The sequence below is a fragment of the Brienomyrus brachyistius genome, chromosome 22 (genome assembly GCF_023856365.1).
Source record: "Brienomyrus brachyistius isolate T26 chromosome 22, BBRACH_0.4, whole genome shotgun sequence".
NCBI lineage: Eukaryota > Metazoa > Chordata > Actinopteri > Osteoglossiformes > Mormyridae > Brienomyrus > Brienomyrus brachyistius.
The window spans coordinates 15,941,781-15,967,766 of NC_064554.1; the positions used below are offsets into that span (position 1 = coordinate 15,941,781).

Here is a 25,986-nt window from a genome sequence, read left to right on the forward strand (position 1 = left end):
TCCAGACTGACCCACCGAGAAGCTCCAGATGTCCCTCCACTGACCTTCTGTGTATCTCTGTGAATGACGCATCTGCCCTTAAAACAATGAACAGAGCACAGGGTCCTGGGGGACACAGAGACACACTGTGCACAATCTCCTGTTTGTCAGCCTCTGGAGTTCTGTCCACAGACGAATCCTTCCTCCATCCTGGTGTGTCGACCACAGTGACCTGCCTCCCAGCCACTTCCCTCTGTCTCTTCACACACTGTGCAGTTCTTCCCTCAGTGACAAACTCTTCTCTCCCCAGGATGGTGTTTCCTGCTGAACTTTTCCCAGCCCGCCTCCCTCCCAGCAGAACAATGCTCAGATCTGAGAGAACCTGTGTTTGCGCTGTGTCAAAAAAAAAAGTTAGAAACTCATTAGTTGGAGGCAGAATATTCATGAAAAAAATCTCATACAGGATGATTATACATAAATAGATTTTTTCAGCCATTATCTTCATAAAATAGAATAAAACATAAAAGTGTAATAAGATGCTTTTGACTCCTTTGTGACATTTAAAGAGAAGCCGATGGTTTGAAAACCCAGATGCTGAACATGATTTCCAGTCTACAGATGATATTAAAGGTCTCAATGTGTCTCACCAAGAAAAGTCTGGTTTTATGCAATTCTGTAAAATCTCAGAAGCCCTCAAACTCAGTTGTTACCTGTCTAGTTATGCAGTTTGAGGTGTTAACATTCACAGTATATTTCTGCATACTTAAAATAACTGGAATCAATTACAGAAAAATGTAATTCATATTTCTGACATTTAAATACATGATTGTGATTTCGGTATATGCTGCACACATACTGCCATCATTTATCAATATTATTAATGCGCTAAACCTGCGAGTATCATATGCTTTACAAAATGTACTTTTAAAAGATTGCTTTTATTATGTTGTCCATTTAAATTATATATACCACAGCTTTAGTGATTAACTTGCAAAACTTATCAAACTAATGATTATTTTAAGTAAAAGGAAATGCAATTTTAATTAATCTACATATTTAAACAAACCCACCTTTAAATAGAGCCCTGAGTGCCTTCCTCTGATTTTCCACCTTCATCATCCTCTGTTTTGCTCTTTCTTCCACTGATCTCTTCTTCTCTTCCATTCTCTCTATCATCACTCTGTCGATTTCAAAGTGACACCCACTGTTTCCTGCCACCATCTCCTCCACCTTCTCCAGCAGCTCAGTGACCTGAGTGACATCACCCCTCTTCTTATTGTTGAGAACATGATACCTGTTCCCACATTTCCCAACCAGCCACCAGAGGGCCTCCCCTTCAGCCTCTATGTGCTGCTCAATAGTTCTGTCTCCCAGCCAGTCTCCCAGGGTGAACAGCACTATAGTGTGTCTCCAGACTGACCCACTGAGAAGCTCCAGATGTCCCTCCACTGATTTCCTCTCTGTCTCTGTGAATGATTCATCTGCCCCTAAAACAATGAACAGAGCACAGGGTCCTGGGGGACACAGAGACACACTGTGCACAATCTGCTGTTTGTCAGCCTCTGGAGTTCCGTCCACAGACGAATCCTTCCACCATCCTGGTGTGTCGACCACAGTGACCTGCCTCCCAGCCACTTCCCTCTGTCTCTTCACACACTGTGCAGTTCTTCCCTCAGTGACAAACTCTTCTCTCCCCAGGATGGTGTTTCCTGCTGAACTTTTCCCAATTCGCCTCCCTCCCAGCAGAACAATCCTCAGATCTGTGAGATCCTGTGTTTGCTCTGTGTCAAAAAAAAGTTAGACACTCATTAGTTGGGGGCAGAATATTCATGAAAAAATCTCATACAGGATGATAAGGCCACTTAAAAAAAAATTGATTCTCGTCCCCTCCCTACCCGCCGAAATGCCTCCCATCCGAATTTTAAAAAAATTTTTATTTCATAAAAATCGCATGGAAAATGCCCAAGAATGACGAAATTTGAATTTCCCGCGCATTCCACATCGACGAATGATCCACATCGTGTAATCCTAGTCTTGGAATGGTTTCATAAACCTAAATTTGTCTCTACCTGAGATGGGCTGGTGCAAAGATTTAAATCTGGGGAAGTGATGTGGTACATGTTCTTAAATACTTGTTTGTAGAGTTGCATTTCCTTGTTCAACCATTCAGGTTCCTGTATTTTGTAAATTCCTCGTGTTTTAACATGTTTTAATACGCTTTCTTTCTAGATATATATTTTAAAATCTTGGTTGTTCATTTAGAATGGGAATGACAAACAAAATATTGGTTTCAAATAGTATCATTTTTATATTCACGAATGAAACATCAGCATAAAGTATCCAAATCATAGTTGGGAAGGCATTTATGAGATACACATGGATCAAGGAATTTACATTCTTGTATTTTCTTACATTTAATATATTTGAAACGCAACAAACGAAGAACTGAGGAGGCGTACTAAGTAGGTCTGCTCTCTTCGGTATATATTTTCAAATATGTATTTTCTTACATATTTGAAAGTCCAAACAGTCAATCAAAATTTGTAAAAATAAATAAATAAATTAATTAAAAAATCCCTCCCGCCCGACCCACCCCCTCCAAAAAAAAGGACGAGAACCAATTTTTTTTTTAAGTGGCCTAAGTAGATTTTTTTCAGCCCTTATCTTCATAAAATAGAATAAAACATAAAAGTGCTATATGATACATCTGACTCCTTTGTGACATTTAAAGAGAAGCTGATGGTTTGAAAACTCAGATGCTGAACATGATTTCCAGCCTACAGATGCCATTAAAGGTCTCAGTGTGTCTCACCAAGAAAAGTCTGGTTATATGCAATTCTGTAAAATCTCAGAAGCCCCCAAACTCAGTTGTTACCTGTCCAGTTATGCAATGTGAGGTGTTAACTTTCACAGTATATTTCTGCATACTTAATGTAACTGGAATCAATTATAGAAAAATGTAATTCATATTTCTGTCATTTAAAATACATGATTTTGAGTTTGGTATATGCTGCACACATACTGCCATCATTTATCAATGTTATTAATGCGCTAAACCTGTGAGTATCACATGCTTTACAATACGTACTTTTAAAAGATTGCTTTTATTATGTTTTCCATTAAAAATATACATACTACAGCTTCACTGATGAACTTGCCAAACTTACAAAACTAATGATTTTTTTTAAGTATAAAGAAATGCAGTTTCAATTAATCTACATATTAAAACAAACCCACCTTTAAATAAGGCCCTGAGTATCTTCCTCTGATTCTCCACCTTCATCATCCTCTGTTTTGCTCTTTCTTCCACTGATCTCTTCTTCTCTTCCATTATCTCTATCATCACTCTGTCGACATCAAAATGACGTCCACTGTTTCCTGCCACCATCTCCTCCACCTTCTTCAGCAGCTCAGTGACCTGAGTGACATCACCCCTCTTCTGATTGTTGAGAACATGATACCAGTTCCCACATTTCCCAACCAGCCACTGGAGGGCCTCCCCTTCAGCCTCTATGTGCTGCTCAATAGTTCTGTCTCCCAGCCAGTCTCCCACGGTGAACAGCACTATAGTGTGTCTACAGACTGACCCAATGAGAAGCTCCAGATGTTGCTCCACTGACCTCCTGTGTGTCTCTGTGAATGATAAATCTGCCCTTAAAACAATGAACAGAGCACAGGGTCCTGGGGGACACAGAGACACACTGTGCACAATCTGCTGTTTGTCAGCCTCTGGAGTTGTCTTCACAGACCAGCCTGTCCTCCATCCTGGTGTGTCAACCACAGTGACCTGCCTCCCAGCCACTTCCCTCTGTCTCTTCACACACTGTACAGTTCTTCCCTCAGTGACAAACTCTTCTCTTCCCAGGATGGTGTTTCCTGCTGAACTTTTCCCAGTCCACCTCCCTCCCAGCAGAACAATGCTCAGATCTGAGAGAACCTGTGTTTGCTCTGTGTCAAAAAAAAAAGTTAGACACTCATTAGTTAGGGGCAGAATATTCATTAATAAAATCCCATACAGGATGATTATACATAAATAGATTTTTTTCAGCCCTTATCTTCATAAAATAGAATAAAATATAAAAGTGTAATAAGATGCTTTTGACTCCTTTACGACATTTAAGGAGAAGCTGATAGTTTGAAAACCCAGATGCTGAACATGATTTCCAGCCTACAGATGATACTAAAGGTCTCAGTGTGTCTCACCAAGAAAAGTCTGGTTATATGCAATTCTGTAAAATCTCAGAAGCCCCCAAACTCAGTTGTTACCTGTCTAGTTATGCAGTTTGAGGTGTTAACATTCACAGTATATTTCTGCATACTTAAAGTAACTGGAATCAATTACATTAAAATGTAATTCATATTTCTGACATTTAAATACATGATTGTGATTTTGGTATATGCTGCACACATACTGCCATCATTTATCAATATTATTAATGCGCTAAACCTGCGAGTATCATATGCTTTACAAAATGTACTTTTAAAAGATTGCTTTTATTATGTTGTCCATTTAAATTATATATACTACAGCTTTAGTGATGAACTTCCCAAACGTATCAAACTTATGATTATTTTAAGTATAAAGAAATGCAATTTTAATTAATCTACATATTAAAACAAACCCACCATTAAATAAGGCCCTGAGTGTCTTCCTCTGATTCTCCACCTTCATCATCCTCTGTTTTGCTCTTTCTTCCACTGATCTCTTCTTCTCTTCCATTATCTCTATCATCACTCTGTCGATTTCAAAGTGACATCCACTGTTTCCTGCCACCATCTCCTCCACCTTCTCCAGCAGCTCAGTGACCTGAGTGACATCACCCCTTTCCTCATTGTTGAGAACATGATACCTGTTCCCACATTTCCCAACCAGCCACTGGAGGGCCTCCCCTTCAGCCTCTATGTGCTGCTCAATAGTTCTGTCTCCCAGCCAGTCTCCCACGGTGAACAGCACTATAGTGTGTCTCCAGACTGACCCACTGAGAAGCTCCAGATGTTCCTCCACTGACCTCCTGTGTGTCTCTGTGAATGATGCATCTACCCTTAAAACAATGAAGAGAGCACAGGGTCCTGGGGGACACAGAGACACACTGTGCACAATCTCCTGTTTGTCAGCCTCTGGAGTTCCGTGTACAGACCAGTCCTTCCCCCATCCTGGTGTGTCGACCACAGTGACCTGCCTCCCAGCCACTTCCCTCTGTCTCTTCACACACTGTGCAGTTCTTCCCTCAGTGACAAACTCTTCTCTTCCCAGGATGGTGTTTCCTGCTGAACTTTTCCCAGTCCACCTCCCTCCCAGCAGAACAATCCTCAGATCTGAGAGATCCTGTGTTTGCTCTGTGTCAAAAAAAAAAGTTAGACACTCATTAGTTGGGGGCAGAATATTCATTAATAAAATCCCATACAGGATGATTATACATAAATAGATTTTTTTCAGCCCTTATCTTCATAAAATAGAATAAAACATAAAAGTGTAATAAGATGCCTTTGACTCCTTTACGACATTTAAGGAGAAGCTGATAGTTTGAAAACCCAGATGCTGAACATGATTTCCAGCCTACAGATGATACTAAAGGTCTCAGTGTGTCTCACCAAGAAAAGTCTGGTTATATGCAATTCTGTAAAATCTCAGAAGCCCCCAAACTCAGTTGTTACCTGTCTAGTTATGCAGTGTGATTTGTTAACATTCACAGTATATTTCTGCATACTTAAAGTAACTGGAATCAATTACATTAAAATGTAATTCATATTTCTGACATTTAAATACATGATTGTGATTTCGGTATATGCTGCACACATACTGCCATCATTTATCAATATTATTAATGCGCTAAACCTGCGAGTATCACATGCTTTACAAAATGTACTTTTAAAAGATTGCTTTTATTATGTTGTCCATTTAAATTATATATACTACAGCTTTAGTGATTAACTTGCAAAACTTATCAAACTAATGATTATTTTAAGTAAAAGGAAATACAATTTTAATTAATCTACATATTAAAACAAACCCACCATTAAATAAGGCCCTGAGTGTCTTCCTCTGATTCTCCACCTTCATCATCCTCTGTTTTGCTCTTTCTTCCACTGATCTCTTCTTCTCTTCCATTCTCTCTATCATCACTCTGTCGACATCAAAATGACGTCCACTGTTTCCTGCCACCATCTCCTCCACCTTCTCCAGCAGCTCAGTGACCTGAGTGACATCACCCATTTCCTCATTGTTGAGAACATGATACCTGTTCCCACATTTCCCAACCAGCCACCGGAGGGCCTCCCCTTCAGCCTCTATGTGCTGCTCAATAGTTCTGTCTCCCAGCCAGTCTCCATTGGTGAACAGCACTATAGTGTGTCTCCAGACTGACCCACTGAGAAGCTCCAGATGTTCCTCCACTGATCTCCTCTCTGTCTCTGTGAATAATTCATCTGCCTCTAAAACAATGAAGAGAGCACAGGGTCCTGGGGGACACAGAGACACACTGTGCACAATCTGCTGTTTGTCAGCCTTTGGAGTTTCCTCCACAGGCCAGTCCTTCCTCCATCCTGGTGTGTCGACCACAGTGACCTGCCTCCCAGCCACTTCCCTCTGTCTCTTCATACACTGTGCAGTTCTCCCCTCAGTGTCAAACTCTTCTCTCCCCAGGATGGTGTTTCCTGCTGAACTTTTCCCAGTACATTTCCCTCCCAGCAGAACAATCCTCAGCTCTGAGAGATCTTGTGTGTGTCCTGTGTTAAAAAACACATTTAGAAGCTCATTATTTGGATGAATAATTCGGATGAAACTAAAATCCCTCACAGAATGGTTCTACATGTTGATATTGTTGCCAGCCTTAATATTTTAATTAATTATGTAACAATATAAAAGGTGCAACATGGTAAATTTCAGTTATGGTTCAGCAACATTTAAGCGAGAGATGAAAATTTGAAAATCCAGATATATAATATGATTTCCAGCCTACAGACTACATTCAGGAATTGAATATTTCTTACAAAAATGTCAAATTTTGTGTCATTTGTATTATTTTTTTGTTGGTCATGTCTCCAGTTTACAGCATATCTTCACAATCTATATTACGTACAAATAGATTTTTCTATTAATTGTCATAGATTGTCCCATTTCTTTATGCTACAACCTGACCCTGGACTGGGTGGTGACACATAGATACCCGAAAACTCAGAAGAGTCTGGATTAAAAATTGCAACTGTGCAAGTTAACAGATGAGTGCTAAAGACAAATTTCTTCATAGTTACAATAACTGGAATCAGGTTTTGAAAAATTTAATTTATATTTCGGTAACATTTTACTTGAAGGAGCACAAACAATGTATATTAATTAGCTATAAACTAAGTGTTAGTTACATACTGATCCCATGTCTGTCCCTCATTAATCACTCATAATGGTTCATCTATTTCATGCAGTTACTACATTTATTCATGGTTTGTACTTGAATAGTGACTGAGTTACTAAGTACAGTAAGTAACATCTTAGTAAATAACGTGCCCCCTCTAGTAAAGTGTTACCCAAAAGTCTTATTTTGGTGATGGGTGTCGCACACATCCTGCCTTGATTATATAAGGCTTAATGCAGGACAATCCATGCATTATATATTGTTAAACACACAGCTGTGAAGGCAAGGAAGCACCCAATGTGTAGCGGAGGTGAGCTGCTGCCTGTAAACCCCCTTAAGTGTCTGTGATCGGTTACAGATTCACACAATCTCTCAGTACCAGACACCAAGTCAACTTGATTTTCATGCCGTTGGACTGAAACCAGAGGAGGTACCTGCATCAGCCCCACGTGGAGACACCTGTTCTTCCCTCATTCTGCCTCGCTGTCACTGCGGATTCCAGTGCAAGTTACTGGGTGTTTTGCCTTTTGTCCACTGTGCAGCCCTGCCTGCCTTTCCTGCTCTGGTCTCACCCAGATCCCGTTCCCCTCCAAACCCCCCCATCCTGTATGCCTGCCTTCAGTCTCGAGTGTTGTGTGTAGGACTGGCTTCTCCGGCTTCCTACATATCCTGCCCCATGACCCCAACTGTAAAAAAGCCACTTTGTACTGTATCAAGTGTGCCTGAGCTTCTGTTGACAACAATATTGTAATGTGACTTGGGTGAAACGTTGACAGTATGGACTTACCACCATTGGAAGAAGCCATTTCTTTCTTCAGTATGTTATGGGGTTTATGGAAATCAAAATGAGCCCAGTCCTGATATAAAAAAAGTGGTAGTTAGAAAGATTAGTGTAAAACCACATAGCCCTAAACTATGACACTTGGGGTAAATGCAATGGCTTTCTGGAATGTTACTTTTTATTTTCAACCATTATTCATTCTGTTTCGTGCAATAATGTATTTAAATACACTCAAAGTGATGTTGAGGACTGGTTAGAATGACTGTCCAAGAAGCCGTTTATTTTGAACTTTATCACAGTCATTATATCCTAAAGATATCTATTCCGCTTTTTATTAGAGTATCAGTAAAATAGCTGAAAGATCTTTAGCAATGCAGTGGTGCCTGCGGTTCACGAACACAATCCGTTCCAGGAAAGTGGTCGCAAACAAATTTGTACATGAACCACGGCAATTTTTCCTATAAGAAAGCACTGAAATTCGATACATGCGTTCACAAGCCTACCAAATAATATTTTTTGTTAATTAATTTTCTGGTTTTTATAGTAATAGAAAAACACAATATAGTGTGGCGACAGGCGGACCGAGGCATCGCGGGAGCAGAGAGAGACATGGAGACCTGCTTGCCGGGGAAATCACGCTCTTCATTAACTGTCCTTAACCCTTATATTGTATCGTTGTTAATGTTAATGGTTGCATTTCCCTATTGTCGCGCCTGTGTTTAGCCGTGTCTTGTGTGTACCCGGTCCGAACCTCACGTGTATTTAGCGCATGTGAATCTTCCACCGTTTGTGCATCGTGTAGTTTCCCGTGTGTTTGTGTTTGGCTTCGTTGGGTGCCTGTTGTGGTCCTTATATTTACAGTTGCATGCAGGGCATGCTGGGACATGTGCCCCCCCCTGTGCTACACTAGCATAAAAAGAGGAATCTGGTCGAGGAATCTGTTCGTCGGCCAAATTTTGTACACGAACCAATGAATTTTTTCACAAAGTTTGAACCAAATTGATCATAGGCCAAAGCGTTCGTGAACCGCAGGCACCACTGTACTGTATATAATTCCATGCAATATAATGCCTCATAGTGACTGGTGTTTGACTGTGCCCTGTGATGGGTTTGGCTTCCTGTCCTGGGCTGTTCCCTGCCTTGTGCCTATAGGCTCCAGACCCCCCAAGACCCTGAACAGGACAGGGAAGCGGTTACAGAAGATGGATGGATGGATTACGGATGGATAATGGTCTCATTACTCTTATCATGGCAGGCATATTAGGACAGGGAATGTAAAATGAAAGTAAAATTAGTTATTTTTGGGATAATTTCATTCAGTTTGTATTTCAGATCATAAAATGAAAATGAGGCCAAAGCACAGAATCTCAGCTTTATTCCTAAATAATCTTTATTGTAGATCCTAAATTATTTCAGAACTATTTCATTTCATTTCAACAGTATGCTGTTACCCCTTACATACTACAACTGCTTCTGGTCTGTGACCCATTACCATCACCAGACTTTTCATAACCTTCTGACCTTATAGCCTAGTACTGACCTTATCACTGGCTGATATCTTGTAGTACAGCTTCTATATTTCTCTTCTTTAAAGCTTAGGTCTTCTCAATATACTTCTCTGGTGGATGTGAACTCTTGTGTACATTTGTCTGCGTTTGCAGATGGTCATTGCTGCCGCACGTGTACAGCAATGACATTGCACCAGACCACCAGAGAGCAGATATTTCTGTCTCCGCCTGAAGAAATTAAATACTTCGGCAAGTGTTTGTGCACCTTCAGTGATGAGTTATGTATGTGTAGGGGACTCATCAAATAGCTGCTCATCAAAGGCATCCATAAATGTAACTACAACCACTACACTTCTACTCTTTCTTCACTGACGTCATTGAGCTCGTTGCTCTCGGAAAGTCAATGCTGCCTCCTGCTGGAAACACCTTGTACATGCGCAGTCAATGATGCATGAAGTGCTGCTACTGAAGATATTTACACTATGTACACTATGCATGGACTGGAATGTCACACGGAAAAGTTAAATATAAATTGGACTTCCAGTCCTTCTTGATTCTTTTGGAGTATTTCTGAAATGTTAACATTTGCAAAACAATAACTGTACTCCTCACGCCATAACATCACTTCTGCAAAGCAGAATGTCATTTTTCCTTGCTTCACACAAATATCCAAATGTTTTAGTACATATATCCAAATGGCTTTGTAAGATTGTCATAATTTTTTAGTCTGTTTTTAGTAGATCACAGTAAGTGGAAGCCACTTAATGACTGGGCAACCATAATGACCAGGCAACCCTAACGCTAACCCTTTATGAGACGAACATTCACCTAAGATATTCACATTTGACAAGTTAGGCCAGCCTTCAACAACATGGTCGAAGTTCAAGTTCATGTTGAGAGCTGAAGTAGGTAATTATATGGCATATATTTAATTTTAGGAATGTATGTTGAACCAGGGGGCAGCATGGTGGTGCAGTGGTTAGCACTGTTGCCTCACACCTCTGGGACCCGGGTTCGAGTCTCTGCCTGGGTGACATGTGTGTGGAGTTTGCATGTTCTCCCCATGTCGTCGTGGGGTTTCCTCCGGGTACTCCGGTTTCCCCCCCCACAGTCCAAAAACGTGCTGAGGCTAATTGGAGTCGCTAAATTGCCCATAGGTGTGCATGTGTGAGTGAATGGTGTGTGAGTGTGCCCTGCGATGGGCTGGCCCCCCATCCTGGGTTGTTCCCTGCCTCGTGCCCATTGCTTCCGGGATAGGCTCCGGACCCCCCGCGACCCAGTACAAAAAACAGCAAGTAAAAAGATTGACTGTAACGTGTTTTACCTACAGAAAAATGTTTTTTTGAAAATATGTAACGTAATTGTTACGGGTTTTTCGTCATATGCATTACGATCACTAACATTCTTAGATTTAGGTGGCAGTTGGTACCTGAGAGTAGCCTGTAACGCAGAGATCGACGTGGCTGTGAGGAATCCAAGGTAAATCCAAGAGGAAACATTCGTAAGCAGGAACCAGAATTTAACTAAAATTCTGGAGCCAGAATTAAACACCGCGACCAACAAAAAAGGACTGGAAGCAAGACTGACAAATAGGTATAACAAGCAGGAAGACAGAAGAAGGAAGACTGAGCAAATGTCTAAGAAGAATAACAATTAAGGTTAGCTAACAGAAACCTGCAGGACAGGTTTGTTATACAATTCCTTTGGCTGTGAAAAGTTTCGGTTTTGGTGAGAGCAGCAGAAGATTGTCACTACATGCAGCCTGTGAAGATTTTTTAAATGAATTCTGTCACTCAGCATATAAAATGTACATAAACTGAAGTCAATTGGGCTTTACTGTCATACCATCCATATACAGGTACAGACCCACATAACAAGATGATTCTGAACTGGATCCAAATGTTGTTCAGAAATGCATAACAACCCAATACGAAGCAACTTTCTGGATTTTATTATAGTATTTAGGTTTATCATGATTTTCAGGGATCTCCAAAGCTATTGTTGTTTAGAAAACTGTTCGGTGCAACACATTGAAACACTATTTCTGTCACTGAACAGATTGGGAACAGGGGACACAAATGGGGTGCAACTGAAGAGCCAAATCACAGAATGAGGCCCAAAATCAGGGTTGAGAGCCATAGTTGTAAGTCTTGGCATTGACACAGATTGACATTGACAAGATAAATTGCTGCCCATATGACAGAACATGCATGGCTTTTCAACAGCTCTTAAAGGGAAAGTACCACTTTCAGAGGGCATTATTTTAAAATATATGCAGTAAAATGTCTTCAAATTTCGGATGCAGTAAGTGAACTTTCTAACAGACGTATGACACTGATAATATAAATTACAGTCAATATATTGTACTGTCAATGTATTGGTATTATGTCTATTTAAGGTGGAATGAATCTTGTCGATAAGAAACTGCCCCCAAAGAAACCAGCTTCAGCTTCATCACGGGTAACGGGGTCAGGGAGAGGAGGCACATGAAGGCACCCAGGAGGGAAGTCATGCAACCAGGAAGAACGAGGCAGAAAAGCGCTCTGCTGTCTGACATATGAAAACAAAATCTTTGCAAAACCGGTTCTGCTGGTTTTATACCAAAAGCAATAAGAATTAAAAACAAAGCTAATGGCGTAGTTACTGCCAGCGATCCGGGCTCATCTGTACAGTTTCAAATGAAAACTGAAAGCACTTTAAAATTACTGTGTACCATCACAATTAAAAATTACCCTTAAATAATGCTGGTAGTCAGTAATTTAGCCTCACATTTTCCCTTACTAAAAAAAAGTATATTTAAAGTTCATTTTATTAAGCACACTTCTTGGGACTAAATTGACCCACTTTTAGTTTATTAAAGTATATATTTTAAGTGTATTTATTTACCAATATTAGTTATTTGTAATTTTAAACCTGAAATTGCTTCAAGCACCACAGTAGCGATATGACTACATGTAGATTACACTAATAAAAGTTTGCAAAACATAGTTTTTTTTCATAGTTTCAAAATGAACAAAGATTGTTTTGAATGAATATTAAAGATAAAATACATTTTACATATAAACTAGACTTTTCTCAATACATGTCAGTTTAAGCCAGGAATACTAAAGTCAGACTTTGTTTAGTATATCTCTGTTAAGTACATAAGACGTTTACTGAGAGTATACTTACAAAATTTTTAGTTTAGAAAAAGTACACTTATAGTACACTTAAATATACGTAAGGATTGTTCTGAAATACAAATTCCATAACCCAACCTACTTCCCTATACATACATGTAAAAAACAGCATTTTCAAAAACTGATTGTAATCAGTTTTCCTTACAAAAATATATTTTTGTGAGTATCTAACTTGTGGTTGTTTCATCCTATACATTAAGCTGACTATCATTCTCAGATTTAGGTTGGTAGGTTCATACCTGAGAGAAGCTTGGAGAGATTGACATGGTTGTGAGGAATCCAAGGAAAATCCAAGAGGAAACGTTCGTAAACAGGAACGAGAACTTATCTAATATTCTGGAACCAGGACCAAACACGGCTATCAACCAACAAACAAACAGTAGAGGCAAAATAAGAAAGACAGACCGAATACAAGCTTACAGACTGACGATGATTAACAAAAACCTGTTTGGGTAGGTTTGTTGTACAGTTCCTTTTGCCCAGACTGCTTTCGCTTTTGGTTAGCTGGAACATTCTAAAAGGCTTAATGTGGCTAAATGGACCAAAACAGCGACCAATAATCACCAAATTTCTTTTGAACATATCTGGTCATAGACACTTTTAAAAATCTAAACCTAAATGCTATGAGTGTTGGCTTTATCTCACATCAATCCCTTTCCCCTCCACTGACGCCCATTATAAGGACCTAAATACCCTGTGCATGTGGCCGGCTTCTGGCAAAGGTGTGTCACTGTTGGTGTGCTATACAGAGTTTTGCATATCTGCCGAGAACTGAAAAAAGGGGGATGCAAATCTGGGCAGCTATAAATTCGAGTTTAACAGAAAATGCATCCCCCTGTATTATTATTATTGTGTTTCATAAACCTTAGGATAAAATGGTGCTACCAACACATACTTGGGGCTCTTTGAGCATCAGCTCTGCAATGCAATACATCCCCAATGAATATTTATTTTAAGAGACGTTCAGATTACATTATGTTATCTGTTCATACTTTGGTCTGAAACGCAGGGGATGCATTACTTGACAGCTATAATCATAAGTTTTTTGTGTGTGTGTCTGCACTGATACTGGGGGCTGGGTCCCGATATCTGGGTGCCCCTTCAGACCCGATTTTTTTTTTCTGCTTGCCGAAATTTTTTTTTACCCAGCTGATATTTACTGTTCTCTAATAAAGAAAAAGAGTCATAATTAGTTTTTGTCGCCAACTCATGTATTTTTCTTCATGTGTACTACGACTAAATGAACGTAAAATACCATTAAAATTTCAGAATCACTTGCCATATTTTAATATAGTAATCATGTAACAAATATATCACCTATGAACTGAACATTTTAACAGTATGTGCACATCTGTCTGTCTGTATGTGTGTAGAAATCATGTAACTAATGATCACATGAACAGAACATCTGAACTGAATGTCTGTATGTTTGAATATGTGTGTGTGTGTGTGTGTGTGTGTGTGTGTGTGTGTGTGTGGAGGTCCGTATGCATGTTGACTGGTTTGTTTGTATTATGATGTATTTATTCCTTTCCGATGAGCTGCATTGAAGCAGTTACGGTGCGGCACAAAGCATAGGTGAATGTTGCATTTGTCACAAAAGACACGTGTTTTTCCTGTACAGTGTAGCCTCTTGCATCAGGTGGCCTCATCACTCCCATAGCTAGATGGAGACCAACTATAGAGTTCTGATTTCTCCTGTAGTAGTGTTTTTGAGCCCTAGTGTGCCACTTTGCATGGTGTAAGTGTTGGTGTTGTCAGTCATCAAATCAAAGGTCTCATCTGATATATACTGTTTGAAGTACTCATATGGCCTCAAAGGATGTGCCACACTGATGGGAGGATTCTCAAAGAAAGTGTCGACTATGGTAGTGAACGGCCTATGAAGCCATTTAATCTCTTCCTTCCTGGTAACTGTCATTTCCTCATGCTCCTCTGCCACTACACTGTCTTCTATCTCAACCAGAGGACCGGCAGGAACCGTCTCACGGACCGGCACTGGTCCACAGCCCATAGTTTGAGAAACGCTGGTGTAGCCATTATAAATAGCTGTAATGTGCTGCCCCCTAGAGGTAGATGTGTAAAATTGCAGGCTCAAGCATCTTGGAAATAAGGGGTACAGTCAGTCGCTGCCTGATTTAACCTAAAGGGTGTTTGCCAGGACATTAATACAAACGTTTCTGAAAAGATGCAAAATCATGCAAAGCAAGACTAATAAAATGGTGATTACATCCGAAAGAGCTGTATTCGTAAAATATAAAAACACATTACGAACTTCTCCTCCTGTCTCTAGGCTGGAATTATATCTCATTCAATATACAAGAATGATTATCAACATCATTGTATACAGCAGCCTGTGGTTTCCTACAGCCCCATTGGTCAGTGTCCGAATTTCAGCTTGTCTGCTCGCTATACAACAGGAGTAAGAATTTCTGATATTACTGATCATATATAGCTGGTTCTGTTTGTTCTCTCAGCTGAAGCCAAAATGGTGACTGTTGTTGCAGTTCCTTCCACCCTTTTTATATTCTCTGTTCACTCCTGTGTCTGTGGGGATTTCTGCCCATTCATCCTGAAGTGCATTTGTATTTTCTGACACTGTTGTTGGACGTGAAGGCCTCGCTTATAATCTCCATTCTACTTCATCCCAAAGGTCTTTGATGGGGTTGAGGTCAGGGCTCTGTGTGGCCAGTCAAGGTCTTCTACACCAAGCTCACCCAACCATGTCTGTATGGGGCCTTGCTTTGCGCTCTGGGGCACAGTCATGCTGGAACAGAAAATGACCTTCCTTCCCCAAACTGTGCCCACAAAGATGGAACTAAGGACCCAACCCCTGAAAACAACCCCATATCATTACCCCTCCTCCACAAAACTTTATAGTTGACACCATGCAGTCAGGCAGGTAACGTTCTCCTGGCATCTGCCAAACCCAGACTCGTCTGTCAGACTGCCAGACAGAGAAGTGCCATTCCTCATTCCACAGAACACGTTTCCACTGCTCCAGAGCCCAGAGGCAGCATGCTTTACATCGCTCCGTCTAGCAATCGGCACTGGGTGATGTGAGGCTTGCATGCAGCTGCACAGCCAAGGAGGCCCATTCCATGAAGTTCCCAATGCACAGTTTCTGTGCTGGGGTTAATGCCAGTGGAAGTTTGGAACTTCGCAGTTATTGAGTCAACAGTGCGCTGGTGGATTTTACGCACTATGCACCTCAGCACTTGGCAATCCCTGTTATTTTATGTGGTCTGCAACTTTGTGGCTGAGCTTCTGTTGTTTCTAAATACTTCCACTTTGCAATAATACTACTTGCAGCTTACTGTGCATTATGTAGCAGGGAAGAAATTTCACAAACTGACTTACTGCAAAGGTGGCATCCTGTGACAGCACCACACTTGAATTCACTGAGCTCTTCAGAACGACCCATTCTTTGGCAAATGTTTGTAAACCTGACTGCATGGCTAAGTGCTTGGTTTTATACACCCGTGGCAATGGGTCTGAATGAAACACCTGAATTCACTGACTAAGAGCTGTGCCATACAGTGTATGTGTGCAGTTTGTTGCAAACTTTGGTTCCTGGTAACGTCCATTTCCAGCCAAGTCTCATTTAATACACTGTACACTAGTGACACCTACTGGTGAATGTAGGGATGGCAAAAGTGGGGCTTCTGAGAGAGAGAGAGAGAGAGAGAGAGAGAGAGAGAGAGAGAGAGACAAGTGAAACAATTTATTCAGCAAAAATTCAGATCTTTCTAAGTGTTCGACTCTCTGTGTGCGCTGTCTGGGAGAGACGTGCAAAAAGAGAATGTGTGTGGTATTACCGTATTAGTAAAGGTTTATTTAATACACACATTATATATATATATATATATATATATATAAAAGTAAAAATACAATACATATCTGTATAAGTACTTCATTTGTACCCATATGTAGGATTGGTTTGCAGTAAATAGTCCTCATCCATAAATACACTATACAGACAGACACTTATCACCTCATTCATCTTACAGCACAGGCAAATTAAGCCAATAATTATAAAAATATAACACAATGAATACAGTTTAAATACAATAAAATAGTTTTACATTAAAGTAACAATAATTCGTGTAATGCTGACTGGGACAAACCCGCTTTTGTATCGTTTCGTTCGGCACCTTGGGACTGTACACCTGCGACCAGGCGGAAGGAGCTGAGACTCAGTGTACAAAGGCTGGGAGTTATCCTTCAGAACCGGGCTGGTTATTCACTTTGGCTGTCTGACATAATCCGCAGGGGGCCCTGTACTGTAACTCGTCTCTCGCCAGTCAACCTACTGGACCACTCTTATCTTTAGATTAAGTGGATTTTTGTTCTTTAGGGAAAGGTTTCCAAACAATGACACCAAGGAAAATAATAAAACTGATTCAGTAAAATCACGGTAAAATAACATCATTATGGGTTTATCAACGTGGAAACGACCCGGTTTCCTCAAACAGAACAGACGCTGGTGCCCCTTTCAGCACACTGCTTCGTAATTTGCTTCAAAGGTGAGGTGTTGGTCAATAACTTTCCTCAGGTATCCACACACACACATATACCGCCACTAGATTAATATATACATATATCATACTCCTCAAAAATGTCAGCTCTCAATAGCGACCTTTTTTTACTCAAAATCTCCAACCAGTACAATCCACACATGGCACAGTGCTTCACTTTCATGTATCGAAAATTCAAAACGAAGCAAACAAATGTCCCTCTGGGAAGCAAGGCTTTGTTTAGTGATCATACGATTTTCTGAGAATTAATCGACACGCCCTTTCATGCTCTAAACAGAGTCTCCGTGTCAAATCTTACATCACTATCGAGAGACACTGCAAGTTCACACACACACACACACACACACACACACACACACACACACACACACACACACACACACTTGTAATTATATCTTTGTGGGGACACTCCATTCATTTCTATGGGGAAACCTCTAATCCCAACATGATAACCTTAACCCCCACATGCCCTAACCTTAACCATAAGTAATCAAACTAAATACAAGATTTGTGGCGTTTTTAGTTATTTGATTGCATTCACAGATCTTTGTGGGGACCTGAAAAATGTTCCTCACAACATCAAAATAACAGGTTTTTATCACATTGTGGGGGACATTTGGTCCTCACAATGTAATATAAAAATAATCTACCCACCCACACACACATCAGGAGCTAGATCTGAATCCCTGGACAAGGAATTTTGTAATAGGGTGCACAATTCAGAAAATCTCATGATTCGTTGTGATTCCGATTCTTGGACTCACGATTCAATTTAACATCGATTCACGATTCATAAACGATTCACAATTCAATACATAGATGAATTTCTTTCCAGAACACAACTTCACAACTTTGAGTAAGATTTATTTATGGTAAAATGTCTTAATAGAAAAATAAAACTTTTAAGCAACGTACGTTCACGACAGAGGAGACAGACCCCGTAATGCAGTGTAAAACTGGTTCAATGATCGATCCAGAAACAAGCAGTGTCAAAGGGAGAATCCGAAGTCGTGCTCTTAGGGCAGGTAAGAGGTCGGTGTCCAGGAAGGTCAGTCCTAAGTCGAGTGACGGGACAAGACGACGATGAGAAGGGGGACACGAAGCAGATGGAGGAGCAGGGCAGGACAGAGCAGGCAGGCAGGAGAAGGCGGGCGGATGGAACAGGCGAGACAGGCAGGGCAGGCGGAACAGCAGGGCAAGACAGCAGGCAGAGCGATCGGGGAAAACAATGGACAGAGAATTGCTCGGTATGGCACATTAGAAGAATGGCAACAATACTTCGCAATGAGCTTAGTACTTCGAAAGCTTTATGACACAGAGTGATTAGCTGACGATTGCCTACCAGTGCTCGGTCCCGCCCTTGTGGGCGTAACATTTTACAAATATAAACTGTAAAATCCAAAATTGGATAAACATTCAGCTGTCCGTCTGTGTGTGTGTTGGCTGTAAGATATAGATTCTTTTCGACATGAATCGAAAGTCATCGTTATCAACGATGCTGTAAGGCGTAGATCTTTGGAAATAAAATAGGTTATACACCTAGGTATTGTATTCGCCCATTACCGGAAAGTATAGAATCTTGAAGCAGAGTGCGTTGGTTGGCTTGAATGTTTTTTACTTTAGGTGGTTCGTCCGCGTCATTAATTTCTGGATGATGGCGTGTCAAGTGAGTCCGCACATTTGTAGTGTTTCCAAAATACTTCAGCCTCACTTTGCAGTGCCTGCATATCATATGTGTCTTATTGAGCTCCTTTTCCCACCTAAATTGTAAAAGCTGAAATGTGCCCAAGCACTTGCCTTAAATGTACATGGGGCAGGCTGAATCGCTTTTTCCATAACGCTAACCATCGCTTGCACACAGTCCCTACATTACGCATACTGACTACATTTCCTTCATGCTCACGTGAAGATGGTCTATCTGGGCAGATTTCGACATTGCGCCATCTAAAGGATCATCGAGCTGGTTCCATTACTTTAGTTGAAAAATATGAATTGATTTTTTCGAATGCATGAATCGATTTTGAATCTGCAGTGAAAGAATTGCGATATGATTCAGTTTTTTTGTGCATCCCTAGTTTGTAAGAACCATGTTGATTTCAGCGTTCCATGACCTGATGAAGACGGCCCTGCTTGGTATTTCGCCATCAACTCTGACACCTTCCCACTGACCCCCCGATGTCCCCGTTCTGAATCCAATACTGAATATTCAGCCTCAGAGGGGGCTGCAGATGCTGATGTCCGTGTTCCATAGCCAGAAGCAGATGACCCTGCTTGGTATTTCTCCATCAACTTTGACACCTTCCCACTGACCCGCCGATGTCCCCGTTCTGAATCCAATACTGAATATCCTGCTTCAGAGGGGGCTGCAGATGCAGATGTCTGTGTTCTATAACCAGATGACAATGACCCTGCTTGGAATTTCTCCATCCACTCTGACACCTTCCCACTGACCCGCCGATGTCCCAGTTCTGCATCCAGTACTGAATGTCTAGCTTCAGAGGGGGGTGGAGATTCTCCTTTAACTGAAAAACAATATAAACAACAGGCCATGTTTCAATGATGGTGCAGAATATAATATTATGAAATCTAGAGGTTATTAAAAAAAAATGTGCAATCTGGTGATGTACACAGATGGTAAAGGAGGGGGCGGCATGGTGCTGCAGTGGTTAGCACTGTTGCCTCACACCTCTGGGACCCAGGTTCGAGTCTCTGCCTGGGTCACATGTGTGTGGAGTTTTCATGTTCACCCCATGTTGTCGTGGGGTTTCTTCTGGGTACTCTAGTTCCCCCCCCCCACAGTCCAAAAACATGCTGAGGCTAATTGGAGTTGCTAAATTGCCCGTAGGTGTGCATGTGTGAGTGACTGGTGTGTGAGTGTGCCCTGCGATGGGCTGGCCCCCCATCCTGGGTTGTTCCCTGTCTTGTGCCCATTGCTTCCGGGATAGGCTCCGGACCCCCCGCGATCCAGTAGGATAAGCGGTTTGGAAAATGGATGGATGGTAAAGGACTATGATTACAAAAAATGAAACAGAGGCAAGAGGAAGATAAATGTGTTTTCCTGTTTTCACATTTGTATTGTAATAAACATCAACAGTGCATTAGTTTCAGGATCCACAGGCATAAAAACAGTGTCTAACAATAAGCACCAGAGTCACTCACTAACCACTGAATAACTAAATCAGTTAAATACACAGTGAAGGCACTGAGAAATCAGCTGGGTTATAGAAGCTGTCAGTGTTGCTCCCTAGAGCCAAACATAACCCACACGGTCAGAGGAGGACCAGTCCGTTATGCTGCTTCCTGTAAGGATTTACAGGAACCAGGCTGGATCATTAACAATACACTAAAAGAGGATTTTAATGAAATTCACAGTAACATACTCCACAGAAATCATTGTATCTGTTATTAAATATCTCTATTATTTCTTTACTTTATTTATCTGAGGTACTTTGTTAAGTGCAGATAAACTACATACAGTTACATAGAGTTAAGTGGTGTTTAATATGCAGGTTAACCCCACAGCTGCAGTTAGCAATTATAACAGGCTATTCTACAGGGATTCTTTGTATTTTTTACAGATCCATGTGTAACGTGCAAAAAAGTGTCACAGCGAAAAAGTGTTTGTAGACAAACTTACAAGAAGGAGGAGTATAAATACTGTGTGTCCTCCTCCTTGGAGGCTGATCTTTCTGATCATCACCCACCAGCAGTGACATCATCTCTATCAACTCTTCTTCTCTTCTGCTCCATTCCTCCTCAAACTGCTGTTTTGGGTCTTTACTGATTCCTGCCCTTTCTGATAACTGTTCCCAGGATTCCATTCCTTTTCCCACAGTGAAGTGACGTCCACTGTTTCGAGCCACCATCTCCTCCACCTTCTCCAGGAGCTCAGTGACCTGAGTGACATCACCCCTCTTCTCATTGTTGAGAACATGATACCTGTTCCCACATTTCCCAACCAGCCACCGGAGGGCCTCCCCTTCAGCCTCTATGTGCTGCTCAATAGTTCTGTCTCCCAGCCAGTCTCCTCTGGTGAACAGCACTATAGTGTGTCTCCAGACTGACCCACTGAGAAGCTCCAGATGTTCCTCCACTGACCTCCTGTGTGTCTCTGTGAATGATGCATCTGCCCTTAAAACAATGAACAGAGCACAGGGTCCCGGGGGACACAGAGACACACTGTGCACAATCTCCTGTTTGTCAGCCTGTGCAGTTTCCTCCACAGACCAGTCCTTCCACCATCCTGGTGTGTCGACCACAGTGACCTGCCTCCCAGCCACTTCCCTCTTTCTCTTCACACACTGTACAGTTCTTCCCTCAGTGTCAAACTCTTCTCTCCCCAGGATGGTGTTTCCTGCTGAACTTTTCCCAGTACACGTCCCTCCCAGCAGAACAATCCTCAGCTCTGAGAGAACCTGTGTTTGTGCTGTATTAAAAAAAAAGTTAGAAGCTCATTAGTTAGGGGCAGAATATTCATGAAAAAAATCTCATACAGGATTATTATACATAAATAGATTTTTTTCAGCCCTTATCTTCATAAAATAGAAAAAAACATAAAAGTGCAATAAGATACTTTTGACTCCTTTGTGACATTTAAAGAGAAGTCGATGGTTTGAAAACCCAGATGCTGAACATGATTTCCAGCCTACAGTCGATATAAAAGGTCTCAATGTGTCTCACCAAGAAAAGTCTGGTTTTATGCAATTCTGTAAAATCTCAGAAGCCCCCAAACTCAGTTGTTACCTGTCTAGTTATGCAGTTTGAGGTGTTAACATTCACAGAATATTTCTGCATACTTAAAATAACTGGAATCAATTACAGAAAAATGTAATTCATATTTCTGACATTTAAATACATGATTGTGATTTTGGTATATGCTGCACACATACTGTCATCATTTATCAATATTATTAATGTGCTAAACCTGTCTGTATCACATGCTTTACAATATGTACTTTTAAAAGATTGCTTTTATTATGTTGTCCATTTAAATTATATATACTACAGCTTTAGTGATGAACTTGCAAAACTTATCAAATTAATGATTATTTTAAGTAAAAGGAAATGCAATTTTAATTAATCTATATATTAAAACAAACCCACCATTAAATAAGGCCCTGAGTGTCTTCCTCTGATTCTCCACCTTCATCATCCTCTCTTTTGCTCTTTCTTCCACTGATCTCTTCTTCTCTTCCACTTTCTCTATCATCATTCTGTCGATTTCAAAGTGACATCCACTGCTTCGAGCCACCATCTCCTCCACCTTCTCCAGCAGCTCAGTGACCTGAGTGACATCACCCCTCTTCTCATTGTTGAGAACATGATACCTGTTCCCACATTTCCAAACCAGCCACCGGAGGGCCTCCCCTTCAGCCTCTATGTGCTGCTCAATAGTTCTGTCTCCCAGCCAGTCTCCTCTGGTGAACAGCACTATAGTGTGTCTCCAGACTGACCCACTGAGAAGCTCCAGATGTTCCTCCACTGACCTCCTGTGTGTCTCTGTGAATGATGCATCTGCCCTTAAAACAATGAAGAGAGTACAGGGTCCTGGGGGACACAGATACACACTGTGCACAATCTCCTGTTTGTCAGCCTCTGGAGTTTCCTCCACAGAGCAGCTCTTCCTCCATCCTGGTGTGTCGACCACAGTGACCTGCCTACCAGCCACTTCCCTCTGTCTCTTCACACACTGTGCAGTTCTTCCCTCAGTGTCAAACTCTTCTCTCCCCAGGATGGTGTTTCCTGCTGAACTTTTCCCAGTCCGCCTCCCTCCCAGCAGAACAATCCTCAGCTCTGAGAGATCTTGTGTTTGCTCTGTGTCAAAAAACACATTTAGAATTTCATTAGTTGGGGGCAGAATATTCATGAAAAAAATCCCATATATGACGATTATACATAAATAGTTTTTTTCAGCCCTAATCTTCATAAAATAGAATAAAACATAAAAGTGCAATATGATACATCTGAGTCCTTTAGAACATTTAAGGAGAAGTTTATGGTTTGAAAACCCAGATGCTGAACATGATTTCCAGCCTACAGATGATACTAAAGGTCTCAGTGTGTCTCACCAAGAAAAGTCTGGTTTTATGCAATTCTGTAAAATCTCAGAAGCCCCCAAACTCAGTTGTTAGCTGTCTAGTTATGCAGTTTGAGGTGTTAACATTCACAGTATATTTCTGCATATTTAAAATAACTGGAATCAATTACAGAAAAATGTAATTCATATTTCTGACATTTAAATACATGATTGTGATTTTGGTATATGCTGCACACATACTACCATCATTTATCAATATTATTAATGCGCTAAACCTGTGAGTATCACATGCTTTACAATACGTACTTTTAAAAGATTGCTTTTATTATGTTTTCCATTAAAAATATACATACTACAGCTTCACTGATGAACTTGCCAAACTTACAAAACTAATGATTTTTTTTAAGTATAAAGAAATGCAGTTTCAATTAATCAACATAATTAAACAAACTCACCTTTAAATAGGGCCCTGAGTGCCTTCCTCTGATTCTCCACCTTCATCATCCTCTGTTTTCCTCTTTCTTCCACTGATCTCTTCTTCTCTTCCACTTTCTCTATCATCATTCTGTCGACTTCAAAGTCACACCCACTGTTTCCTGCCACCATCTCCTCCACCTTCTCCAGCAGCTCGGTGACCTGAGTGACATCACCCCTCTCCTCATTGTTGAGAACATGATACCTGTTCCCACATTTCCCAACCAGCCACCGGAGGGCCTCCCCTTCAGCCTCTATGTGCTGCTCAATAGTTCTGTCTCCCAGCCAGTCTTCTTTGGTGAACAGCACTATAGTGTGTCTCCAGACTGACCCACTGAGAAGCTCCAGATGTTCCTCTACTGACCTCCTGTGTGTTTCTGTGAATGATGCATCTGCCCTTAAAACAATGAACAGAGCACAGGGTCCCGGGGGACACAGAGACACACTGTGCACAATCTCCTGTTTGTCAGCCTCTGGAGTTTCCTCCACAGACCAGTCCTTCCACCATCCTGGTGTGTCGACCACAGTGACCTGCCTCCCAGCCACTTCCCTCTTTCTCTTCACACACTGTACAGTTCTTCCCTCAGTGACAAACTCTTCTCTCCCCAGGATGGTGTTTCCTGCTGAACTTTTCCCAGCCCGCCTCCCTCCCAGCAGAACAATCCTCAGCTCTGAGAGATCCTGTGTTTGCTCTGTGTCATAAAAACACATTTAGAAACTCATTAGTTGGTGCCATAATTTTGAAGAACATCCCTCACAGAATGGAACTCCACACTACAACATTTATCATCTTGCATATTTTAAAGTAGGACTCTGGGTGGGATTACAGTCCATTACAGGGCACAGACTCACACAATCTCTCACTACAGCAAAGGGCATGAGGCTGGGGAGACTCTGGGTGGGATTACAGTTCATTACAGGGCACAGACTCACACAATCTCTCACTACAGCAAAGGGCATGAGGCTGGGGAGACTCTGGGTGGGATTACAGTCCATTACAGGGCACAGACTCACACAATCTCTCACTACAGCAAAGGGCATGAGGCTGGGGAGACTCTGGGCGGGATTACAGTTCATTACAGGGCACAGACTCACACAATCTCTCACTGCAGCAAAGGGCATGAGGCTGGGGAGACTCTGGGTGGGATTACAATCCATTACAGGGCACAGACTCACACAATCTCTCACTGCAGCAAAGGGCATGAGGCTGGGGAGACTCTGGGCGGGATTCCAGTTCATTACAGGGCACAGACTCACACAATCTCTCACTGCAGCAAAGGGCATGAGGCTGGGGAGACTCTGGGTGGGATTACAATCCATTACAGGGCACAGACTCACACAATCTCTCACTGCAGCAAAGGGCATGAGGCTGGGGAGACTCTGGGTGGGATTACAATCCATTACAGGGCACAGACTCACACAGTCTCTCACTGCAGCAAAGGGCATGAGGCTGGGGAGACTCTGGGTGGGATTACAATCCATTACAGGGCACAGACTCACACAATCTCTCACTACAGCAAAGGGCATGAGGCTGGGGAGACTCTGGGCGGGATTACAGTTCATTACAGGGCAGAGACTCACACAATCTCTCACTGCAGCAAAGGGCATGAGGCTGGGGAGACTCTGGGCGGGATTACAGTCCATTACAGGATGCATGCTCTTGGACTCCGGAAGTGAGTACTTGGAGGATAATCATGCTGATCTAAGGATCCTCACATACAGAACCAGGAACAGAACGGAGCACTTCAGTTATGTCCGGCCAGTGATTTCCAGTGTGCTGGATAAATGCAGTTCAGTGTGAAAATAATTGAGAATATTATCATTTTATTGATAATCCTATTATAAAATTATAAATAAATAATAACTGAGAAATCAAATACTTGTTCTCCATTTTGTAAGTAACTGCAGTAAGTTATGTGTTCCCATATTTCTTATATTATATTATACTTATATATTAACATCATGTTGGTATTATACTGTGATATTGTTTATGTATAGCAATAAGAATATTGTCAGGATCTGTCCCTGCCAGTCCCGTCATGTTCCTGTTTGGCCAGCAGATGGCGCTGGCTATCCATCCATCCATTTTCCAAACCGCTTATCCTACGGAAGCAATGGGCACGAGGCAGGGAACAACCCAG

At 41.4% G+C, this 25,986-nt stretch overlaps 1 protein-coding gene across 1 annotated transcript; it reads right to left on the reverse strand.

Annotated features, from left to right (window-relative positions):
* Positions 1-1,018: 1,018 nt before the first annotated feature.
* Positions 1,019-24,116, reverse strand: LOC125718448 (GTPase IMAP family member 8-like). The gene is made up of 4 exons (XM_048992304.1): positions 23,827-24,116; positions 4,606-5,316; positions 3,398-3,660; positions 1,019-1,230 (listed from the first exon to the last, which is right to left on the reverse strand). Exons 1-4 carry the CDS (start codon positions 23,975-23,977, stop codon positions 1,036-1,038), a joined length of 1,320 nt encoding a protein of 439 aa, XP_048848261.1. The 5' UTR covers positions 23,978-24,116; the 3' UTR covers positions 1,019-1,035.
* Between the last annotated feature and the right edge of the window lie 1,870 nt (positions 24,117-25,986).

Bases quoted from the DNA above. Each gene is read 5' to 3' on its own strand.
- LOC125718448 (XM_048992304.1), bottom strand. From the start codon at position 23,977: ATGGTGGCAGGAAACAGTGGGTGTGACTTTGAAGTCGACAGAATGATG. The intron at 3,661-4,605 runs GTGGGTTTGTTT...TGTGTCCCCCAG, and splicing joins ACTCAGGGCCTTATTTAATG to GACCCTGTGCTCTGTTCATT. The intron at 1,231-3,397 runs GTCACTGAGCTG...GATGTCACTCAG, and splicing joins AGAGGGGTGATGTCACTCAG to GTCACTGAGCTGCTGGAGAA.